The sequence below is a fragment of the Schistocerca piceifrons genome, chromosome 5 (assembly GCF_021461385.2).
Source record: "Schistocerca piceifrons isolate TAMUIC-IGC-003096 chromosome 5, iqSchPice1.1, whole genome shotgun sequence".
Lineage (NCBI taxonomy): Eukaryota > Metazoa > Arthropoda > Insecta > Orthoptera > Acrididae > Schistocerca > Schistocerca piceifrons.
In genome coordinates, this window is record NC_060142.1 from 472,381,920 (window position 1) to 472,407,682 (window position 25,763).

General features: G+C 41.7%; 1 protein-coding gene across 3 annotated transcripts in view; it reads left to right on the forward strand.

Annotated features, from left to right (window-relative positions):
• LOC124798567 (ATPase WRNIP1-like) overlaps positions 1–25,763 on the forward strand; it is a 78,018-nt gene that overhangs the window by 15,484 nt on the left and 36,771 nt on the right. For all 3 annotated transcript variants that reach the window (XM_047262027.1, XM_047262028.1, XM_047262029.1), the window contains 3 exons: positions 5,044–5,238; positions 5,368–5,603; positions 5,722–5,881. In XM_047262027.1, coding sequence (XP_047117983.1) covers positions 5,044–5,238; positions 5,368–5,603; positions 5,722–5,881 — 591 coding nt within the window. The remainder of the gene's footprint in view (positions 1–5,043; positions 5,239–5,367; positions 5,604–5,721; positions 5,882–25,763) is intronic.

Genomic DNA, 25,763 nt, shown 5'->3' on the forward strand with positions numbered 1-25,763 from the left:
AGCAATTGTCAACAAAATTCCAGGCAATGCCCATGTTACCATTATTAACAATTATATACCATAATCATCATCAGCCATTTAACATTAACTGCTGGACAAAACCACCTCTAGACTTTTCCATGCATAATCAACTTCTTTGCGTTGCTATATTGCTCATGTTTGTTTTCCAACATCATTTACCATCCTTTCATTAGGTCATCTTGGTCTCTTGCAATGCAGCAGAGATCTTCCATGGTTCATCTTTGTCACTTGGCTACATGTACTGCTGACTTCCATTTCATTTGTACTTTGGTCAGAGTGAAGTCTGCTCTCACAGATGCTTATTTTTCAAAACCCTATTTAGCTTACCAAAGGCACTTACAGTTTTTCCCCTTCTGTTATTCCTTCTTTTACCTATTAAGTCATTACCTTCACCAGAACTGAATACAAAACATTTGTGTGTGTGTTGTGTTATGATTTTTTGGAGGAACTTGTGGCACTGTCTAGTGGAGAAACGAGACACAATTTCAAAACTTGGTTTTGGATTTCTTCTGACAAAAAATTAAACTGATATCTAACAGTAAACATAAAAAAGTAAAATAGAGTACCTCCGGTGGTCACAGGTTCATTTTGCTGTCGTAACGTATCACGTGTATACTGTCATATTTGTAAACAAATATGGCATCTGGAATCAGCTGGGTGCAAGGTTCGTATAGCAGAAGAGAAGACATAATCGCAAAGTACAAAGAATATACATCGTAACAACATTATTACAGAATAATTATTTAAAGGATTTGGAGGTGTTTGTTTTGAGGTGACGAATACATGTGTGTGTACTTCAGGTGGCATACAAATCCGATTTTGACAAGTCAAAACAGCTTAAACTTCATACTCGTTTATACAATCAGGTGAAATGTTAAAATGGCTTAAACTTCATACTTGTTAAAAACAATCAGGTGAAATGTTACAGACTTTAAGTACAATAATCATTTGGCTACAGCAGTAAAATTATACATACATGACAATATTTGATTGGGATTAATAGACAGATGTGAGAGGCTGGAGGCAGAAAGAGAGAGAGAGAGAGAGGGAGGGAGGGTGGAAAGAGTGATTGTATGAGAGCAAACTTCACATGGCAAGGGGTCTTAAGATTACATGTTAGATATATTAGCTGCCTAAAGGTTGGGGTAATACGTTGGGTAATGCTTTAAAATATGCAGATAGATATACAATTTATGCCTGTAGTTAATGTACATAGAGTTTCAAACTGACAAGGGGTACAAGCTGTTGGTGTGATGAATTATCTGTAAACGAGGTCAATCTCTTGTACTCTTGGTGGCTGTCAGTATTTATGGTAAATATTAAGGTGTGTGTGTGTCTGTGTGTGTGTGTGTGTGTGTGTGTGTGTGTGTGTGTGTGTGTGTGTGTGTGTGTACGTGCGCGTGCTTGCTTGTGCATTTTTAATGATGTTGGCAGTTGCTGAAAATAGAGATGATACTGTTGTAAATATTGTCATTTTTGTCATTTAAGATGGATTCAGGTTGTTTTGTTTGGTGTTTGTATATTTGAAATGTTTCAAGGATGTCTAGTTTTCTGCCTATTGGTTGGATGTGTAGGATGCTAATACTTGTTTTGTTAACATGGTGTTTTGTTTCATGCAGGTGGGTGGCTATTGCTGATGTGTGGTATTTTTTGTTTGTTAGTGCTGCCATGTGTTCCTTGAATCTAATCTCAAATGATCTGCCTGTCTGCCCTACGTAGAAGCAGTCACAGTCCAAATATTCAATTTTGTACACACCTGTGTGATGAAGTGGGTTTTGTGTGCCGATGTTGTGGGGTAACTTCTTTCCATCCTTGTTGTCTGCTGTAAAGGATATGCTTATGCCTTTTTGTTTGAAGACATTGGCAATCTGGTGTGAAATGTTACCTAGAAAGGGGATTGTATGGAAGATGTTATTTTCTTTTTGTTTTTAGTGTTGTGATTGCTTTGCCATTATTGAGTGTTTTAGGGTGTCTACTATTGAGTTGTTGTAACCATTTTCAATAGCTGTTTGTTTTATTATTTCAATTTCTTGATCACATTTGTCTTCAGTGAGTGGTAGTTGGATAGCTCTAATGATCATGTACTGGAATGCTGCCATTTTGTGTGCTGCGGGGTGACAAGAGAGTTGTGGATTGTGGTATGTGTTGTGGTAGGCTTCTGATAAATTTCAAACTGATGTCTGTTATTCTTTATTCTAATGGTAAGGTCTAGGAAATTTATACTGTCATCTGTTTGGTGTTCAACTGTGAATTTTATGTTTTCATGGGAGTTGTTCTATTAATGCCAATCAAATATTGTCATTTATGTATAATTTTACTGCTGTAGCCAATATAATTATTGTACTTAAAAGTCTGTAACATTTCACCTGATTGTTATTAACAAGTATGAAGCTTAAGCCATTTTAACATTTCACCTGATTGTATACACGGGTATGAAGTTTAAGCTGTTTTGACTTATCAGAATCGGATTTATATGCCACCTGAAGTACACACACATGTATTCGACACCTCAAAACAAACACCTCCAAATCCTTTAAATAATTATTCTGTAATAATGATGTTACGGTGTATACTCTTTGTACTTTGCGATTATGTCTTCTCTTCTGCTATACGAACCTTGCACCCAGTAGATTCCAGATGCCATATTTGTTTACAAATATGACAATATACATGTGATGTTGTGACAGCAAAATGAACCTGTGACCACTGGAGGTACTCTATTTTACTTATTTTGTGTTTACCGTTAAACATGCCATGGAAATAAATAAAATGGTGACTGGCAACAGTAAACTTCTTGTTTTGTTTAATGTCGGTAATAGTCACGGTAAATCCTAACCTAAAATGTCCACATTTAAAGATGGAGGAACTGTTTGTTCCAAAAGCTAGATAGTGTGTCCATTTACTTTTTTATTTGTATATCGGCAGGACTACAATTTTGCCTTTTGGAGGTGAGTACTGACCAGAAATTCTGTCTTATAATTAGCAAATTGTTGATATTAGTATCCTGAAATATTGATAAAAAGGTGGCACTAAGTTTTAGGAAATTTTCTGTAAAAATGCTCATGTTATCAGTTGTATATTTAATGACTAAACATATTCCACTGTAAGTGGTCAGTGGATAATAATGAATCATTCCTCAGGGGCTGTGTGTACATATTTTCCTGGGTGTTTTGTCAACATCTATGAAGCCTAGACAAAGTGGGAATTTATGATTATCCCTCCAGTTTATAATTTCGTTCATGCAAGTGGTCTCTTTTTCAGGAATGTCCAGGCAGAATGTAAATAACGTAGAAGTAGACCACTAACCGAATAATAAAAGTTATTGACATGTATGCACATGCGAGCACATGAACATATGTGAGAGCACACACACACGCACACACACACACACACACACACACACACACACACACACACACACACACAGTGCTGGGATTGCAGTTTGACAGGTGGACTGGGGTGAGGCACGGTGTCGAAAGAGAGAGGTGTGAAGCGGGAAGAGGGCTTGAGAAGGGGTAGCTGATGCGATGCTCAGTGGAAGGCAGCAGGTGTGTGGGTAGGAATACAAGACTTAATCATCATCCATGCAGACTAAGGCTCAACCACTGTCATGATAAATCACAGTGACTACCTGACAGAAGGTTCTGCGAACTGTCTGACCCCTCCATCTACAAGCTCTGCCATTGTGAACCCCCTCCCAGAAGTCCAACAAAACCTCCAATCTCCCCTCAAATCCTTAAGGCAATCCCAGAGTTCCCCTGAATCCATCTTCTTCCTCAGCCAGTGACCCTCCTGCAGACCTATTTTCTGCTCGCTTTCCAAAATCTTTAACCCCAAAAATTATGGACACCCCATTGTAGCTCTGCTCTCACAGGAAGAATCTTCACCCTTGTCACCCAAGACTTCCAACCAATAGTCCATAGCCTAGCCTCTAACATCAAGGATACAGACCACATCTTTCACCACCCCTCGACAATCCCCTGCCACCTGGATCCCTACTAATCACTATTGATGCCACCTTCCTACACACCTTCATGGTAACATTGTTTTTAATCTTTTTGTTTACAATCTTTTTGTTTCTTTTGTATTAAAACAAATAGCACTATTTTAATTGTGTTGATCTCACTTCTGATAATCCCAATACATTCCATTTCAGCAAACTCATCTTCCAACTCCATGAACCAATCCCAGATCCTGGTGCTCTGCAGTTTATTTTTCCCAAGTAAAGATCAGTGGAAGCAGTTGTGTTTCTAATGTCTCTCTTATTAACCATGACTCAAAATACGTGTTACTAGCTGTGGACACTGAAGTAGTTAGGTTTGTCCCACAGTCCACTACTACCAATCTTCTTTCACCCATGGTGGAGTACTAGTTTCACAGAAACAAACAAGTAATAATACGGCCTCTGACAATCATACTCAGTGCACTAGCTTACCAGGTCCCAAATTTTTTGGGAGACACGTGAACAATGGCAAACCTCGGCAGACCCAAGTGCTTCTGAAACTCAAAGCCTGAGATGAACATTGTCAGTGTTGATGCAGATCATGCTAATAGAGTTCTGAAGTCAAGAGTCCAGTATCATGACTTAGTGGTCAGACTGTCTTCGTGTAACCAGTAATACTTGCAGTCAAAAGGGTTGCAGACATTTGACTTACCATGCTGTCTGCAGTGCATGTGGATGAGAGCCCATCCACATTAATTTGCCATAAAGCAGTCAGTCAAGATTGTTAATTTATGGGTACTAACAGTTGCGCGTTGTGATTGTCTGGATTGGACGCTGTGATTTACTGTGGTTGGTTGGTTCCTGTAACCTTTAGTAAGGTGTGATTAAGCGATTTTTCACTCACAAAGTTGTTGCTTCATAAAAACACAGCAAACAAAACAGAAAAGCATCAACTATACATATGATAACTCTGTAACTTCACATAAAAATGTGTGTCCCTATATATGAAAAAAAATAATAATTGTAATTTTATCTTGGTGGAATGTTTCTGCACGTTCATTTTCTTTTTCACTTTACAGACCACACTCGCCCATATCATAGCCCAGCAATGTAAGAAGAATCAATCAACAAGATTTGTGAAATTATCTGCTACAATGTCTGGTGTCAATGAAGTAAAAGAAGTTGTCAAAGTTGCAAAAAATGAGTTAACATCTTTTAAAAGACGTACAGTGTTGTTTATGGATGAAATACACCGTTTTAATAAATTGCAACAGGTGCAAAAGTTATGATTTGTGTCCTAAGTTGTAGTTTTTAATAATTTATGATTAACATATTTAAAAATCATAATACTGTGCAGTTTTATTATATGATACAAATGCTATGCATTTTGTCATATGTTTTAGGATATCTTCTTGCCTCATGTGGAAAGTGGGGCGATAACTTTAATTGGTGCCACTACAGAGAATCCTTCATTCAGCCTCAATTCAGCATTGTTAAGTCGGTGTAGGGTAATTGTTCTTGAAAAACATGAAACAAAACACATAATTGCGATTCTCCAAAGGGCATTAAAAAGCTTACAGGGAGTGATTGTGAAAACTAATCATGTTTTTAGTGTAGCAAACAATAAACATCAACCAAGGTGTGTAGGAATATAATTTGGTACTAATATAGGAAATTAATGACATGGAATGGCAACTGGTAAAAGATGCTTGATGCAGTAGTTCAGTGTCCTAATTTACTTTCCATATTCTTTTTAGGTTTTTCATCGATGAAGCTACTGTTACCTGGCTAGCTGAAATTTGTGATGGAGATGCCCGTATTGCTCTAAATAGCTTACAGTTAGCAGTACAATCCAAAGGAACTGATGGTTCCAGTGCTTTTGTAGTGTCTCTGGATGATATTAAGGATGGAATCAAGGTTTTGTGTTGTTTTGATGTTATATCTATGTGTGCCTTTAATATTTTCATTCATTCTTATTTGAATTTACGCAGTGATGTTTAGTATGAGGTGCTACCCAAAAGTTCCCCAAAGTTGTATTATCATGCTTACAAATGGTGATACATTCAAATGCCACTTGGAGCAGTGTATACATGTTTTGCACATCAGTGTGTCTAGTGGCTTCGATGTAAGTGGACATGTTCATTGTTGGTGGGCAGTTTTCCATTGTGACATTTGCTTGTGTTTGCAATTTTGCAATGACCAACCTGAGAAATTGCTGCATCAAGTTCAGTTTTAAACTTGATAAAACAGCCACAGAAATGCGCAAAATGCTAGTCCAAGCATTCAGTAATTGCAGTAACACTGTTCACGTTTACGTCGCACTTCACTTAGCGTAGACCGGGACTGTGTCCTAGGCATGCCCGATGTTAACTGACTGGGCACGGCCCGTGCTGCCGGAGTTGTTGTTGTTGTTGTTGTTGTTGTTGTCATGCCGGCAGAGGTCGCGTCCGAATTCTCGCGTGCCCTCTGGTGGACGGGACTCTACTTGCAGCAACTACCGTCCGTGACGCGCCGTGCCAATGTGCACCTCCCGCGATCTTTCTGGTGGCTACTACACTCCTCTTCCTTCGGGGGGTGAAGCCACTGTGATCCACTGCGTCGGAAGGTGGAGCGTCGGGCAGGAGCGATGACCTCCACATCCATTGGATGGCCGGAGTCGAGGGGATCTGCCAACCCTCGAGCCGGAACCTTCGAATACGGCTGGAAGTGACCCACACGAAGAGGCCCCCGTCGTCCCACAACCGGAGCCTGGGACAGAACGGGCGACAAGCTGTTGAACTCCGGATCCTGTTCCACCCCGGGAGGGGCAAGACCCAGTGGCGGGGACAAAGGGGAAGGGATGACCACAGGTGAACCAACCTCCTGAGAAACCGGGCCTGCTAGGGGAGCCGGCTCTCGCTGGGGCATCTCGAACGATGGCGATGCCGGTGCTGGAGCTACTGGAGGCTGCCAAGGCTGAGAACCATCGCAGTGCGGCAGAGGCACAGCGGGGAGAGGAGGCAACGTCCCCTGTGAAACCAACACAGGTGCAGGCAATGGGGAAGCCGGTGTCCTAGAGGGCGGAGGGTGGGTGCCCGAACGTGGACGTAGCTGATTTTGGTGACAACGTACCACCCGGTCCCCCGCTTGCAAGGTATAGAGCCAGCGGCCACTTCGGCGCAGGACCACCGCTGGTATCCAACGTGGATTGCGACCAAACCCACGGGCCCAGACCGACATACCCAGTGGAAAGCCAGGTACTCCGTTTTGTGAAGACTGGCGAGGACCAGGCCGGAGGAGGTGCAGCAGAGTCCTAGGTTGATGCCCATGGAGGAGCTCTGCGGGGCTGCGTTCTCCCATTGGTGTGGTCCGGTATGCTGTCAAGAAAAACGTCAATGTGTCCTCCGCAGGAAATTCGTGCACATACTTTTTCATCTGCGTCTAAAATGTGTGCACCATGCGCTCGGCTTCCCCATTCGATTGTGGATGGAAGGGGGGAGAGCAAACATGCCGAATACCGGAGCGCCTACAAAAACCCTGGAAGGTCTGCGAAATAAACTGCGGTCCATTGTCCGAGACCAGGGTGATTGGCAGACCTTCCACAGAAAAGATTTTTGCTAGTGCCTGGATTGCAACTTCTGAAGTGGTTGAGGAGCAGCGAACCACATATGGGAATCAGGAATAAGCATCAATGACAATGAGCCAAAAGCCATTGAGAAACGGGCCCGCAAAATCGATGTGAACACGTTCCCATGCTTGGGTTGCCGGCGGCCATGAAGAGAACGTTGCCCTGGGAGATGCTTGTTGGCTCGCACACTGGGAACAGGCGGCCACCAAGTGCTCAATTTCTCTGTCAATACCGGGCCAGTACATATGTCTGCGAGCCAAGGTTTTAGTACGGGAAACCCCCCAGTGCCCCGCATGTAATAACGTGAGGACCTCCCGTTGTAAACTTGCAGGAACAACCACGCGAGGAGCTGTATCATCGGTAGCCAGAAGGAGAAAGCCTTCCAAGACCGAGAGGCGGTCCTGTAGAAGAAAGTAATTATGAAGAGGGTCCGAGGCCCGGCCCGGAGGGCGGGATGACCACCCCTGCTGAATGAGGCGAGCTACTTGCCAGAGAACCGGGTCAGCTGCCGTTTCCCTGGCGACTCGAGAACTAGTGATCGGGAAGCCATCAACCGCTTGGCGGGGCGCCACATTCAAATGAAAACACATAATCTCCTCTCGATCGAACGTAGGATCTGGGCCCACTGGAAGACGGGAAAGAGCGTCGGCGTTGGCATGCTGTCCTGTAGGGCGAAAATGAATGTCATAATGGTACTTAGAGAGGAACAAGGCCCAGCGCTGTAGTCTGTGGGCCGCCCTATCCGGAATCTGAGAGGCGGGGCCAAATAACGATATTAACGGCTTATGGTCAGTGATTAACTGAAACTTCGTGCCATACAAGAAAGGGTGAAACTTGGTAACAGCGTAGACAATGGCCAAAGCCTCTTTTTCCACCTGGGAGTAATGGGCCTGCGCGGGACTAAGCGTTTTAGACGCAAATGCCAGTGGTTGCTCGGAACCATCTGCGTTGCGATGGGCCAGGACCGCCCCCACCCCATACTGCGAAGCATCTGTAGCTACGACCAACGGCTTATGGGGATCAAAAGTAGCCAAACAAGGGGCTGACGTGAGGAGGCCCTTCAATGAGGTGAACGCTCGCTTGCATGCAGGCGACCAATCAAAAGGAACACCCTTGTGCAGAAGGCAGTACAGGGGGGTGGGCTATAGTGGAAGCCCTGGGAATGAACCGGTGGTAATAGGCTATCTTGCCTAAAAAAGCTTGTAACTCTTTCAGCAAAGCGGGCCGAGGAAGGTTGACGATACCTTGGACCAAACTTCCTAGTGGCTGGACGCCGTGCCGAGATATGGTGTAGCCCACATACTCAATGGACGGTTGGAAGAAGGTTGACTTATGCAGGTTGCAACGCAAGCCCACAGACCTGAATTTGAGAAAGAGGGTGCAAAGGTTGTGCAAGTGTTCCTTCGTGCTGCGGCCTGTGACAATTATGTCATCCAGGTAATTAATACAATGAGGAATTGTCGACGTGACATGCTCAAGATAACGCTGGAATATCGCCGGGGCACTGGACATTCCAAAGGCCAACCGCTGGTATTGGTAAAGGCCAAACGGGGTGTTGACGACCGCCAACCGTTTGGAGTCCTCATCAAGCGGTATCTGATGATAAGCCTCCGACAGATCGATTTTCGAAAAATATTGGCCTCCCGCCACGGAGGAGAACAATTCATCAGCACGATGCAAAGGATAGGTGTCCACCACCACTTGGGAATTAATGGTGGCCTTGAAATCGCCACAATGACGTAATTTTCCTGAGGGCTTCCTTACAATAACGAGGGGCGAAGCCCACTCACTGGAAGAAATGGGAAGAACGACCCCTAGGGCTGTCAGCCGGTCTAGCTCTTCCTTTACCTGAGGGCGGAGAGCCAAGGGGATCTGCCTCGCGCGTAGAAAACGCGGGCGAGCCGACGCCTTCAACGTTAAGTGAGCTTCAAAATCTGAAACACGCCCCAGGCCCTCCTCAAAAATATCTGGAAAGTCGGAGATCAAAGATTCCAATGATTGATAGGGAACATTTTCGGAGACCAACTGTACGGTGTCAGCGATAGAAAAACCGAAAGCTTGAAAGGCATCCAGGCCAAAAAGGTTAGTTGAGCTTGCATCACTGACAACAATAAAAGCAATAGGCCGAGTGACTGATTTGTAAGTCACGTCGGTAGTGAATTGACCCAGTAGGGGAATGAACTGTTTACCATAACAGCGTAGACGCCGGTAAACTGGCGCCAACGGGGGCGATCCAAGGTCGGAATAAGTTTGTGCATTCAACAACGAAACTGCCGCGCCCGTATCGGCTTGCAGTTGTAACCGCCGCGACCGAACCGACACCTCGATAAAGAGTTTGCGTGCCGATGCGTCGGGAGCCTGGCCCGATGAAACTTCCTGAATGTCAATGTCCATGTCCTCTGTACCTGCTTCCTTTGATTCTTTTGAGGCTGAGGGGCAAACTTTAGCAATGTGACCTTTTCTATTACATTTGCGACAAACGGCCCAACGCTGGGGGCACTCTGACCGATCATGATGTATATAGCACGACGCACAGGACGGCAACAGGGGCCGGCAGCCGGAATTCTGTTTACGCGCCGTTCGGGAGCGGCCGTAACGGCCGGATTGTACCGCTCGCACATCGTCCACCCCTGACACAGTGGACGCGGCCGCGCCCGCGCCGCCCTGAACCTCCGCGACGTCGCACCACGCTTCCAGCTGTTGACCTGCTGCGTGGGAGACTTCATACGATTGAGCAATGGACAGGACTTCCTCGAGGGAAGGGTCTTCTAACTGCAGGGCCCGTTGCCGGACCTCCCTATCAGGGGCCGAACGAACAATGACGTCGCGTACCATAACGTGGGCGTACGACTCTCGCGACTGCTCCGTGACAAAATGACACTTGCGACTAAGACCGTGCAGGGTAGCGGCCCAGGCCAGTAAGACTGATGGGGCTGTTTCTTGCACTGATAGAACTCAACCCTAGCTGCCACAACATGCGTGCGGCGGCGATAATATGAAGACAGCAATGAACACAATGTGTCAAGAGACAAGGATGAGGGTTCCTGCATCGGCGCTAACTGCCGCAAAACTTGATACAGCGAGGGAGATATCCAAGACAAGAAGAGAGCACGACATACCTCCGCATCGGCAACATGAAACGCCTGGAAATGCTGCCGAAGGCGATGTTCATATGCATCCCAATCCTCCGCCGTCTCGTCATATGGGGGAAAGGGAGGAGGGAACGGCGCCGGAGCAGAGGGCGTGGAGAGCAACGCCGGAAGCACTTGTTTCATGGTGGCCATGAGTTCCGTCTGCTGCGCAACCAAAACTCGCACCAAATCCTCCATGCCGTGGAGAAGCTGCGAAACCGGAACGACGACGCAACACGCGAAAGAACGACCCTACTCGTCGCCAATTGTGTAGTAACACTATTCACGTTTACGTCGCACTTCACTTAGCGTAGACCGGGACTGTGTCCTAGGCATGCCCGATGTTAACTGACTGGGCACGGCCCGTGCTGCCGGAGTTGTTGTTGTTGTTGTTGTTGTTGTCATGCCGGCAGAGGTCGCGTCCGAATTCTCGTGTGCCCTCTGGTGGACGGGACTCTACTTGCGGCAACTACCATCCGTGACGCACCATGCCAATGTGCGCCTCCCGCGATCTTTCTGGTGGCTACTACAGTAACGATGCTTTGGGCCAGACACAAACCTATGACTGGTTTAAACATTTTATAAATTTCCGGATCTCTGTGGATGAGGATGACGATGATGATGAACATGAACAGTCAGGATGATATCTACTGGCATTTCACCAGAAAATGTCAGTGATGTTTGGATTGCAATTGTGAAAGATTGTAGGCATACCATTCCCGATATGTACAACATTGTGGGGTTATCATATGGCGTATATCAGTGGATTTTGTCAGAAAAATCGAACATGACAAAGATTGCTGCAAAGTTCGTGCCACATCTGATGAATGATGATCAGAAAGACCATTGTATGAATGTGTGCAGGGAACTGAAAGAACTGCTTCAAACTGAGTCAGATTTTCTTTCTAAGGCAATTACAGGTGATGGAAGTTGAATTTATGGAAATGACACTGAAACTAAATAGCCCCGTGGAAGAACCCATCTTTATCTCAGCCAAAGAAAGCCTGGCAAGTTCAGAACAACATAAAATCCTTATTGATCTGGTTCTTCGATACTGGTGGGATTACCCACAATGAGTACCTACCTCGTGGTCAGACAATTAGTGAAGAATTCTGTTGTGATGTGCCAGGTGGCTAAGGGAAGTTGAGACAGAAACATGCAGAGAAGTGGTGGAAGAATTACTGAGTCTTTCACCACAACAATGTGAAACCGCATATAGCTGTCATCATGCAGCAGTTTTTAGCAGATAACAGCATGACAATGCTTCCTCATCCACAAAGGAACTGCTTTGAAGAGTGAGTCTTATTGTGCACTGGCAGAGTCACATGGGACATCATTACGACGTGTACACACACTATTGAAGATGACAGAGATCATGTATCGATTTTTGTAATCATTGGAGACACTAAACTGTGGTAGTCATTTTTGCAGACAAATTAAAGTAGCAGCTCATTATATCCTCTATTGGTATATCCACTGCAATTTTGGAAGCTATTGATATGTTTACTTTCTTTGAAAATGTGAACCTGCAAACTTTTGGGGAAAAAGGAGCTCACAATTTATTTTGTAAATAGTAAATTGCAAGCGAAAGCTATCATCAGAACCTTGGCTCCATCAGTTAAACAAAATTATGCAATTGCAGAGGTCCTATGTTCGAAACTACGGGGGACAAAATTTTTTTAATGCAGAAATTGTCGCAGAGTTGCAGCGTGATACTGAGTTTGCGTTAAACTCTATTCTAGTAGGGAATTACCTTCAGAAATGTTTCAGTTGTCAAAATTAAAGACTGATATGTGTAATGCCAAAGCTATCCTCCATATTGTCAACCAGTTACAAGTGTTGAAGAACTGTGTCTGTGTGTCTGAAGTTGTCCATGTACTGTTAGTTTTTTAGTAAGAATTATTGAATCTTACACACTTTCTCACTAGGGAAAGAGAGTGGTGCTGGTCGGACTTACTTGCTGTGAGACCTCTGGAAAGTCATTAGTCACATCTAATGTTAAATTTAACTTCTTACTTAGTTTTTGTGTACATGATGTGTTTCAGTTTTGCTGAAAATAGGTGATCAAAGAGCCTTTTCTCAACCACCAGTTTGAAGTACTGTATGGAGCTGACGATATTTGCAAATGGTTCTCGATATAATTAAAGTGCAAAGCTTTATTAGCGTTACTCATTTGATACTTGATATATTTTAAAATTTGCATAAAGACTTAGTACTTCCATTGCAGTTACCAAATAATGATGAATACTGGATTGAACAGTTCTATTCCCAGTTATTCTTGCCCTAAGCTTTTAGGATTGTGATGAGTAATGTAAACAAAACTTTGCATTTTATGGACATGATATATGTAACTGGTTGACAACATGGAGAATGTACTTTGGCGTTAATTTTAACATCTGAATCATTTCTGGAGGCAATTTCCTACATGTGTTGAGTGTAACATGGACTCTTCTTTCACCCTGCTATTTGGTGGCAATTTTTGCATTTACCATTTACAAAGCCTATTGCGAGCTTTTTTCCGAGAAGTTTGCAGGTTCACACTTTCAAAGGAAATAAACACATCAATAGCTTCCAAAATTGCAGAGATTATACCAATTGAGGACGTAATGATCTGCTCCTTTAATTCATCTGCAAAAATGGCTACTGTAGCTTAGCGTCTCAAACGATCACAAAAGTCAATACGCGGTCTCTGTTGTCCTCGATACATGTCATAATGATGTCGCGTGAGGTGCTACCAAAGTGCAATAAGACTCGTCCTGCTTTGAAAGTGATGGTGGTGAATAAAAATCTTGTATGACATGATTGCATTTAGTGTAAGATTTCAGGAAATTTTGGGTAGCATCTCGTGTATAAATTTGTGGCTGAATGATCAGTGAAGCAATACATGATACATTATATTTTCCAGTATCAATATCAGCATGGTACTTTGCACAAATGATGGGTTTACTTATAACTTGCTTCATGATGGAAATGACTGTTTACTAGTATTTCATCTATGTTCATCAATGCTTTGGTCTTAAGTTCTTTTCTTGTTTGTTTATTTATGAGACTTAGACACTCATGTTAGAATTTTGTAGCAGAGCATGGGGTTTCCATAAGATCTGGTGTAGCCCGATTTATCTGTAGCAGAGACAGTTTGTAACATGGTTTGTTATGGTGGCAGCTTTTGCAGGATGGTTTATTAGTAGTGCCACTTATGGACCCATCATACTTCGTAACTTCAAAACCTGCAGTTTAATTTCATGCTGACATTTATTTAGATTTTATTATGTGCCTAGTTGGTTGTATTTGAGAGCAGATGATAAGGTGCTCTGTTACTTATGTGTAGATGCATAAGTTATTTGCTCTCCACAAACAGCTAGAATCTTTAGAAAAGTAAGTGTCCTTTAAGAAACAGAAATGTTGAACAGTCACTTGATGATCTATCTAGTGATTGTTTCTTCTATTTTGTTACATGTAGGAAAATAGGTAGGATACTGGGAAGAAGAGCCATAAGACTATGAACACAGTCTCGCAAATAAATTCAGAATAATGTTTGATGAAACTAAAATCTCATCCCACACTTTTATATATGGAGCTTCTGTTATTAAAGATACACTAGAAATTAGAATCTGGAAGAACAGCTCCAACTGGAACAGCGGCTGTAATCTTAGTAGTACAAGGAAGCGTGCTGTTGATACAGACAAACAGAAATGTGCTTAATTGTTTACATTCTTAAAAGAATGGTTTCAGTGCAGATACAGATCCAGTCTCTGGCAGCATGGCATAATGACAACATACACGGAACAGTCACAAGCCACATGTGGACTGTAAATTGTCACCACAACAGCAACTATGACAGTTGTTCCTTATGAGGGTTATGGAGGATTTCATTAAAAGATTTGAACGTGACAAGTCAGCCTAGAGTGTTGTATATAAGGATGTTGTTGTGAAAACTTTGATCACATCTAAACTGTGTGTTGCCGATGCTCAACAGTCTTCAGCTGTCTGCCTTTCTGTTCTGGGCTGCAGCCATTATTATGACTGTAAAATGATTGTGGTACCTCCGGTGTGTTCGGCCTTTGTAGATCAGATGTATCTGGCTTTACCTGAGATCCCTGAGCTACGCTTCCGGATGTACTTGATCTTGCTGGTTTGGCTTCATGGAAGGTGAGTGACAGACAGTGGTAGTGACAAAGATTAATGCATAGTATGCAAATAAGAGCACTCACTGCAAGTTTGACCCTCATGCCTTAACAACAGGTGTGATGTGTTGACTTCCTGATAAAGTATCTGAGTCAGTGGGAGTTGCTATCTCCGTGACGTGTTTAGAAGGTTTAAACCTCCACCATCAGGTGGATTTACATTTGTTAGTGTGATGTGCATGTGTTTGTGTTGTGTAACAAGTTTTTGGAGGAACTTATGGCACTGTCTCCAGTGGTCACAGGTTTCTTTCACTGTCGTAACACATCACATGTATACTGTCATATTTTGTAAGCATTTTGTTTACAAAATATGTATGCTGTCATATTTTAATAAACAAAAATGACAATATACATGTGATGTGTTCTGACAATGAAGGGAACTTGTGACCACTGGAGACAGTGCCAAAGTTCCTCCAAAAAATTGTAACACACACACATACACACGTCATACTAACAAATGTAAATCCACCTGACGATGGAAGTTTAAGCCATTGAAATGCGTCTTGGAGATAAACAAACAGTGATTGGTAACAGTAAACTGTTTGTTTCATTTAATGTCAGCAACAGTTGTGGTAAAGTCTAACTTAAAATTTTTGCATTTAAAGTTAATCCAAATATGAGTGAGTGATGAAGCTCCCCAGGGAAGTAGCAATCAAGTCAGGAAAGAAGATGAATGTGGACTCATCATGTTTGTTGGGAAACTTGTTTCAGACATGGAGGAGTCTCTACTGGCAGCTGTTTACCACTTTGCTTGTAGTCAGTTGTAAGTTATGCCTGTTTGGATTGTGAGGCCATTCTCTGACTGTTCGGCTGCTTGAATACTGATAGAAGGTTGAAACCAAAGTCTCTGGCAATTCTGTGATGAGCCCATATGCAGATTTCTGGATCTATGTTTTCAGGTGGAGACTTTTAGGATCCTCTGGAATGGGTCAAGAAGCAGTGACTCTTATATCAGACTGTGTGATTTCCACATTAGTTGGTTCCCACCACCCCCATATGATGGGGTCAGTAAAAGACACATACTGCTTAAGTATTCAGGGTAAGGCCCCAATATTAATCTCACTTAAGTTAGAAACATATAATACAGGGAACAGAAAATTCCTGAAACCGGGGGTAAAATAGTAGTGAAATCTTTTTTCCCACTTATTTGAGGTTCACATTTTCTGTGGTTTTGTAATGAGTGTGTCGCACAGGTGAGGAAAACTAATTAGGGATATATAAGAACTATGGCGACATTATATTCCTGATTTAAATCCCAACAGGGAAAGATATCTAGGATAATGTAAACTCTATATAATAGAAGGAAACATTCCACGTGGGAAAAATTATATATAAAAACAAAGATGAGGTGACTTACCGAACGAAAGCGCTGGCAGGTCGATAGACACACAAACAAACACATACATACACACAAAATTCAAGCTTTCGCAACAAACTGTTGCCTCATCAGGAAAGAGGGAAGGAGAGGGGAAGACGAAAGGAAGTGGGTTTTAAGGGAGAGGGTAAGGAGTCATTCCAATCCCGGGAGCGGAAAGACTTACCTTAGGGGGAAAAAAGGACAGGTATTCACTCGCACACACGCACATATCCATCCACACATACAGACGCAAGCAGACGTGTATGTTTGTGTTTGTTTGTGTGTCTGTCGACCTGCCAGCGCTTTCGTTCGGTAAGTCACCTCATCTTTGTTTTTATATATAATGTAAACTCTGTAACACTAAATTATAACCAAAGATATCTTGGACAATGTGAACTCTGTAACACTAAATTATAACCACATAACTTCTTGTTTATCACTGCTGAACACGGAGAGAACTTTCAGATTTTATTTACTGCTGCTGAAGAATTCATCTAAAGACTAAAGGGGCAATGAAATGGCAGATGAAATGTCAGCAGATGTAATCAGAACAATTGAACAGGTACATCTTCATGGATACAAGCTATTATCATGCTGCTGTGGAGCCAGTAAGAGTAAAAGGAGAGTGAGTTTATACAGTGTGAACCAAAATCCGCATGCTTGTGTAGGTTTGGTTAGAATACTGGAGTCCTTGAGTTCTCCAGAGCAGTAAGTTACACAATTAACATTTTCTGTGTTTTACTTGTGTGTGTTTTTCTGTTTCTGAGGTTTAATCTTGTATTTTGTAAGTGTAAATTCATTCAATCTGTAGCGCAATAGTTGTTCATTTGTTTTGTTCTGAAGGCAAGCGTTCGCTTGTGTAGTAAGCCAGTCAGGCAGGCACTCTGCTGTCACCTGTTCACATCTCCAGAGCAGCAAGTTAAATATTTAGCTTTTCCTGTGTTTACTGGTAGCATATTTCTTAAATTTCATGAGTGTTTTGTATTTTAGACCTTTAGTCTCAGGTTGTTAACTATAAGAGTACATTCAGGAAGTCTGTAACACAGTTTTTTCATTTCTTCTGAACAACCAACTGCACAGCTCATTAAGGCATCAGCATGTATTGGTGACACATCAGGAGGGTAGGAAGTAGCTTATTATCTAGATTTCTGTTTGCTTTTATAGTTTACTTCTTCAGTTAGTTTTGCTACAGTGGGTAGGATGTGTGAATGCTCTGTGTGGATGCAGGAGGAGCTGGCCACAGTTCACAAACAACTGAATGTGTTTTTAGCTACGGTCAGCTGCTTTAAGACTCCTGGCGAGGGGTACAGCAGCAACGAGAATCTGGTATGTTGCACGGGGCACTCCAAGTGTCACTTTTTTCGCCCATGGGCTCTGGTGCCGATGCACCTCCTAATTTATCCAAGATGATGGACCCACCCTCACAGCAGGGTGAGTGGCAGGTGGTAACATGTTAGCATCACTCAAGGTAGAGGGGCATTGTGAAGGCTGACCATCTCCATCTGCAAGTTGTGGCTCACATCAGCACCAGCATACCAGCATCTCAACCAAAGGCTCCATTGACAGTCTTGCCTGCATCATCAGGTGGAGATTTATAGGTCTCCCCTTGATGGGTCGGGGTGCGCTACACAGAGGAAGCACCTACTCGGATAGCAGAGTACTTGCGGGGTGCACATGTGAGGTGTATGTAGGGAGGGGGGAGGGGGGGGGGGGCTAGGCAGAAGTTTCAGGTACTCTAAAGAACTGTCACCAGTTGAAACGTAGAAGGGGAAGTCAGACCACCTTCAGAGTAAAGGCATTTTTACTGTCAAAATTTTACCAGTAAGTTGTTGAAATATTTGTAAAGAATTTTCCAAATTCATTTTCCCCAGGAAAGTTCTCGTGGTGATTGGGACCTAGAGCTGGCTGAAAACTGAAATAGAAAGCCCTGAAATATTTAGCGAGTTATGGAACTTATATTGGAAAAATCAGTTAGACACCATAGGAGAGGGAGCGTTCATTGCAGTTGACAAAGTTATTGTCTCTATTGAGGTCCAAAGTTGAGTATGATGGTGAAATTACCTGGTCGCATATGACAGTCTAGGTGGAACCAGGTTCATTGTTGGATGTTTTGACCTGTCACCTGATTCTGCTGTGACAGTTCTAGAGACAGTCAGAAAAAATCTATGGTCAGTAGTGTGTAAATACCCAGATCATGCAATACTAAAGTGCGCGTCATTTATGTTGGCGGCCGAGTTTAGGTTCGTTCTGCGCATCTGACGTCACAAAACACAGTCAGCCAATGAACAGAGAACGACGTTGCCAGATCTCAACTGCAGTGCAGAGCATGGACGAGTTTTAGAAACGTTCAGTCGTAAATAAAGTAATAGAACAAAAGCAATGTCTTGATAGCAGACTTTCTTTTATAGAAAGTTTGGAAAAAGCATTCTTTATACCAACTGCTTCATATTCTATTAATTAATTAAACCAAACAAGCAATAAGACTCCTAATTCAGGCGATAGCAAGGAAAGGTGTTTGTATCAATCACACGAACCGCTTTTTCGCAATAAAGAACAGCGCTAATTGTTTATTTCCTACTGTACTTCGACGAAGCATGAGTAATTCATAGTCATACCAACAGTGTTTGTCAGTATTTTGCGTGACGTGTTAGAGTCTTCATGGAGTTCTGCACCGTGACGAGTTGCGATAGCGTAATGGTTAAGGCGATGGGCTTCTACGCCAAAGGTTAGGAGTTCAAACCTTGAGCGGAGCGTAATATTTTCATTATTTAAAAACAATATCGAAGTGCGTTACTTCACCGATTATATTCGTTTGAATGCAATTTTTTGAAATTTCTAGTGCTTTGTCTCTTTATTTAACATAAAGCCAAACGTGCTCAGTGTAAGTAAAACTTTTGTTACAGTCGCGAAAGATGGAATATTTCTCAATATTACATACGACACCTACGTGGTACTTAAATGAGATATTGTTATACAGTAAATTTTATGTGAAATTTAGGTATAGTGTCCACATTTCTTTCTCAACATTGTGGCAACTAAAATCGACCATACGGAAAGTATACGCTGTGGACTTTTACCTCTGCAAACTCTTCAAAATTTCGTACAATGGTTTACTACATTTAATGCTGCACAATAACTGCGTTGAACATCGAAACAAAATTAAGTCATTATGGGGGGAAGGTATCAGTCAAGAAGATGTGAAAAAATCAAATTTTTGGGGCAAATAGTTTTTGTGAAATCGTATGATAAGTGTATCAAAGCAGTGGGAGCACCATGTGTTGCGGGGAGCACGTCTCTGTAGCAGTGAAAGGGTTAATGCGGCCGTGGTGACTTTACTTCATAAACTGCGGGCTCCCCCCTAAACGTAAGTTTGCGAACTATACTATGGCGCTGCTTCTCTTGGTGCGTGCAAGTGGCAACGCAGCAATCTCCCGCGTCTGGGTGGGCATGCGCGAGCCGCCAAGATAAAAGAATTGAACTATAGTTGGAGGTGACTTTAACGTACCGACTATAGACTGGGATGTCTATGGGTTCGGTCCAAGGGGCTACAGAAGGCAGTCAGTCTTGTGAAGTACTTTTGAATGTTTTCTGAAAACTGTATTGAGCAGCTAGATCGGCAGCCCATACACATTGAAAATATGTTAGTCCTTGTAGCTACAAACACACCGGACCTTATCAACAGGATCAGTATAGAGACAAAAAGTCATAGAAAGTGAACTGACATTACTTAGGTCCAGTAAGATGGATGTGGAGGAATTATGGACAAAGTTTAAACAGATTTTAAATTGTGGAGTGGAAAACTGTGTCTGGTAAATGGATTAAGGACAGAAAAGACCTGCGATGTTTTAAGAATGAAACTCAGAAATGCTGTGGAAGCAGTTCAAAAGAGAATGCACAAATGATTACAGGCGAAGGTTACAAAGATTTGTGGATCCCTGAAAAGATCAATGCACTAAGCATACAACTACTACCACCATCCTACCTTAGCAAAAGATCTGACTGAGACCCTGAGAAAATCCTGATCCTATGTAAAATCACTTAGCGGGTCCTAGGCTTCCATCCAGTCACTTCAAGATAGCAAAATGAAAGCTGAAGTTTTAAATTTTGCATTTAAGGGAGAATCATACAAACATACCGTACGAACAGACTTTCACATGGACAACATAGTAGTAAGCATCCCTACTGTAGAGATACAACTGAAGGAGTTGAAAACAAACAAGTCACCAGGTCGAGATGTAATCTCAGTTCAGTTTTTCAAATAGTACTGTACTGCATTGGCCCCCTGCTTAGATTGCATTTATCATGAATCTCTCGCTCAGTGCAAAGTTCCAAGTGACTGAAAAAAAAAAAGTACAGGTGTCTCCCGTATATGAGGAGGACAAAAGAACATACCCTCAAAATTGCAGACCAATATTCTTAACATCAGTTTGCTGCGAAATTCTTGAACATATTCTCAGTTCCAGCATAACAAATTTTCTTGCGACTGAGAAGCAAAAGTCAACAAATCAGCCCAGATTTAGAAAGAATCAGTCGAGCGAAACTCAGCTTGCCCTTTCTTCACACGATATACTGCAAACTATGGATGAAGGGCAACAGGCTGTTTTCCATATTTCTAGAGTGCCTCAGTTGACCTTCACCTGCACACTTAGTGTCCTAGTTGCTGTCTCTTTAGTGTGTAGCGTGGAACTACAGTCTTCATCCACCATAGGAGCACGAAAAGTGCTTCAGTATGAAGCATGTGTGATTATATACAGTGCTATTAAATTTTTGTTGGAAGAGGCCAACGAGGAAGCAAAAATCTCATTAAAAACTGTGCTTGAGATGGTTGCAGGAACTGCTAGCTATTCCAATCACTTTATAAAGAGAATAAAAAGGAGGGGAAAAACATAGATATAAGTACTTCCCAAGGCTTGTCTACTTCACAAAGATGCAAAAGAAGGAGAAAAAAAATTACTCATATGTAATATTGCTGAATGGTTGTCAAGGGACTGTTATTTAGTTTCCACATGCACAAGTTCTGCTCCCATGAAATGTGGAGCTTGCCAAGTTTAGGGAGGCATGGATGCCCCAACAATGTAGATAGCCCTGCCTGAGTTGTAACCACAGTGGCAGGATATCTATGGAGAAGCCAGACTATCCCATGGTTCCTGAAGAGGCGTAGGAGCCTTTTCAGTAGTTGCAAGGGTACCAGTCTGGATGATTGACTGATGTGGCCTTGTAATATTAGCCAACATGACCTTGCTGTGCTGGTACTACAAAAGTTTGAAAGCATGGGAAAAGTAAAGCACTTATTATTTATTCTCTTTAAGGGCATGGTATAATGATGATGGCATCATCTTGGGTAAAATATTCCAGAGGTAAAATAGTCAGCCATTCGTATCTCCAAACAGTTTCGGATCTTTGGGCGGGCACTACTCAATTCGATGTCATCAGCATGGTCAGATTGTGGGATGTTCAATCCCTTCATTTGGTTGGCAGATTAGAGAATTTAAAAAGGGAAATGGATAGGTTGAAATTAGATACAAGAGGTTTAATGAATTGCAGTAACAGGAAGAACAGGACTTAGGGTTAAATGTGTACCGTGTTATCAACATATATCAAATGGAGGTAATTCAGGAGTAGGCTGAATAGTGAATGAGAAAATAGGAATGCGGATAAGCTATTATGAACAGCATAGCTGATGTAGGCATGAAGCCAATACCCCCACCACACTAGTACAAGTTTATATGCCAACTAGATCTGCGGACGATGAAGAGGTTTAAAGAATATAAGATGAGATAAAGGAAATTATTCAGATAGTTAAAGGAGATAAAAATTTTATTGTGATGGGATACTGAAATTCAGTAGTAGCAAAAGGAGGAGAAGGAAAAATAGTAGGTGAACGTGGACCAGAATCATTGATAATGGTTAGTTTAAGAATTATAAAAGAAGATTATAGATATGGAAGAGACATGGAACACTGGAAGGTTTGAGCTTGATTATATACTGATTAGACAGTAAGCATATTCATATGGACGTGGGTTGCAGAAGTTATGCATAGATGAAGAGACTTCCACAGTATACACTAGCATGAAGCCAGTCTTCGGATTGAAGACGATGACAGTAGAAGCACATATGTGCTCTTTTTGTTTTACATTGTCAGTGTTTTAGTAAGTGGTGTTGTCTCCAGTGCTAAATTTTCTTCCTTATATTTTTTTTTTTTTGAGATTTCCTACTGGCAGTCGGGCTTGTTTTGCTTTGGTTTATCCTTTTTTTATGTGGCTATTTATTTATTTTTACTGCAGTGAGAAACTATTCACTTTAAATGTCTATATATGGCAAATTGTTGGTCATATTGATGCGTCTTGTCAATATGATCATTTGCAGACTCGCTAACTGGAGTTTAGAAGCTGTGCGAGATAAGCATTTGCACAAATGCTTCTACTGATCAAGGAGAACTAGTATAGTTGATGTCCAGATTTTTTATATTTTCACAGTTGATGAGTGAAGGGTGTAGTGCAATAGTCATTGACAGTTTGTTTTTCATTGACAGATTCAGATGTAAAAGCAATAGTTAGTCTGACCACGGTGATTGAATAAAAACAATAAAATATGCTGACCAGTTATGCTCAGATCTTGGAAGAACAATTATTGTATCACGAAATTGTAAATAATTGATCATAGTGATTAGAGAGACCTTATGGGAAGAACATTGGGAAGAGATTTATATTTTAAAAAAGCTAGTGGTGATGCAAAATTTAACTTTTTTTAACACATCCGTACAGCACTTTGAGTCTTGTTTTTCAGTAAAATAAACAAGAGTGGTATAAATAACAGCAGGGACTGTGGATTGATAACTCATGAGAACATCTGTTGTTCTAAGAAAAGAAAGTCCTGTGCAACTCAGGGGAGCTGTAGACGAGGGTTAAAACTCCATTACTACAGGTGTCGTAAGATCTTTCAGTCCATTACTAAAAAACCAGTACATATGTGCTAAGCTCAAAAAATTAAACACACTGAGAATAAAGCAAAAACAGTTTGAAATATTAAACTAGAAACAAACCACAATAGTGATACAAAAGAAATAGTTTTGCCAGAAAATTACTGTGGCAAAAATGACAACACATTAAAATCATTGCCCACCAAATTTAATGAATACATCCTCACTGTGGCAACAAACCTAGCACTTACTACTAAACTGCCCATTACAGGTGCAATAGATTTGCTGTGGGAAACACAGCATGAACTATCAATAGAAATTAGTTTCAGAAATACAGGGTAATGCATATTTTATCTACCAGTTGCAGTTCACAACCCTTACCAAATGTGATTTGAATGTTGTGATGCATTCGTCTCTGAATTGGAATAATCAAGCAGTTGGTATGCTGTGAAGCAGTGGTTGCCTTAATCCAAACGGGTTTGTCACAGGTGAAATAAAATTATCATGTGGTATTGTTGGCTGCGAGGCTTCATCCGGGGAAGTTCGATTGCCAAGTGCAAGTCTTATTTCAGTCGACGCCACATTGGGCGACAAGCATGCCAGAGATGAGGATGAAATGATGGTGACGACAACAGACGCTCAGCAGACATTGCAACAGCACAGTAATAATCTTCATTTGGCGGTGTTCAAGAGGTACATTAGTCAGAGTTGGATGTAGCAGTGGAAGTTCACTGGTAGTGTTTTTAACTGGCTGTCGGGAAAAGTGTTCAAATATGTTAGAACTTGAAATGAGTGCACATATCACTTTAATGCAGTTGCAGACATTCAGTATGGTGATGTGCACAAATATTACAACTGGTGAGGTGTTCTTTGAGCCTCTTACTGGAAGATTTGAAGTTTCATCTGTATAAAATGCAGGAGATTGATAGGTGTAAAACAGACTCACCAACTGCATTGACATTTGTGCAATGATTAACTGAGAAACACTATTGCTCCAACAAATGTTTGATGAAGCAAATTTTTTTATGGCTGGATAATGTGCAGCAACAGCAAATGTCGACCAGTACTGTAATACGTTACAGAATTTCTTCATTCTGAAATTTGGAGAAAGTTGAATATTTGTTTTCAGCAGGATGGTGCAAAGTTCAGTGGCTCACACAACACTCAGAAATGTGGGCTATACCCCAACAAACATTACCAGCTGTATGATATCCTGCTTTGGTGATGTGGCTTGGCTGTACCATTCCCAATTTTAACAGCTGTGGATTACTTCCTCTGGGGTTTATGTGAAAGAAAGTTCTTTGCCAGTTGCTGTACATATGCTAAGAAAATTATAAATGCAGTGGGTCACTAAGAAGTCACAACTGATGCTAGAGTAATTCTAAACAGAGGGAAAGAGTAGTTACAGTGTATTTGTTTGGATGACCATCCTCCGTAGCAGCTGTAAATTGAGTATTTCATCAGGCACATTTTGATTATTGGCAAAGTGTTGTCAGTGGTGATTGTTTTCACTTGTTTTAATGAAAACTGCCTTTTTTTTCTTGTCATTGTGGGCAGATGTTGCAGCTGGAAGAAGCTGGATAAGATTTCACTGCTTTCTCTTTTTTCTTTTTTTCATTGCCTATTTTTTTCTGTAACTGCATTTAGTTTTCATGTGCTCTTATAAAGTAAATGATATATCGAGTTTATTTTTGCTGGAACATCTGCCAACAAGTAGAAAAACCAGTTGTCATTAAAACATGTGAAAAGGGACAATAAACACCAGTCACCACTGACAGTGCTTGACTAATAAAACAAAATGTGCATGGTGGATGCTTGACCAATAAAATGAAACATCTCTAGTGAAAACTTCCTTAACTTGCGGTACACTTGTAACAGAAAATGCTAAATATACTTGTCACTAAATTATTTCAATTATGTGTGGTAAATGTAGATTTCATTATAGTTTAAGAAGTAAGGCTAACAACACCCTGGATAGTAGAGCCACTAAGTCATTGAATGGCACATGAACGAGAAATGCTTTTTCAGGGCTATAGCATACATTCGAGGAGTGATCAAAGAGTAAAGGGGATTGTTGTTTTTCTTAAAGTATCTTTATGTATTCATCGACATCAACTTTGTCCCCTTCCAAGTAATCCCCTTCGTATATAATACTTGTGCTAGTGCTTTTTCCAATCTCGGAAGCATTTCTGGAACTCGGTTTTCGCTATGTGTTCAGCTTGTACCCCAGTTTTTATTTCTTCCCACGGTTCTCTACAGCCTTAGAAACAGAAAGTGGCCACCAGGGGATGTGTCCGATGAATATGGTGGCTGAGGCAATATAATGGTTTTGTTTTTGCCTAAAAATCATGAACAAGCATTGAGGTGTGAGTGCACGAGTTGTTTTGCCACAATTCTGGTCATTTTCTTCAGATTGCTTCACGCAGTCAGCACATATCGTCCAGGTAGTATTCCTTATCCACCGTACAACCATAAGGCTGGAACTCAAGATGCACTATCCCATTGTAATAAAAAAAAAATAATGAGGAGAAAATCCTTGGCATGTGATCATACTTGTTGAATCTTTTTTGGTCTTGGCACTTCAGGCAGTTTCTATTGGAA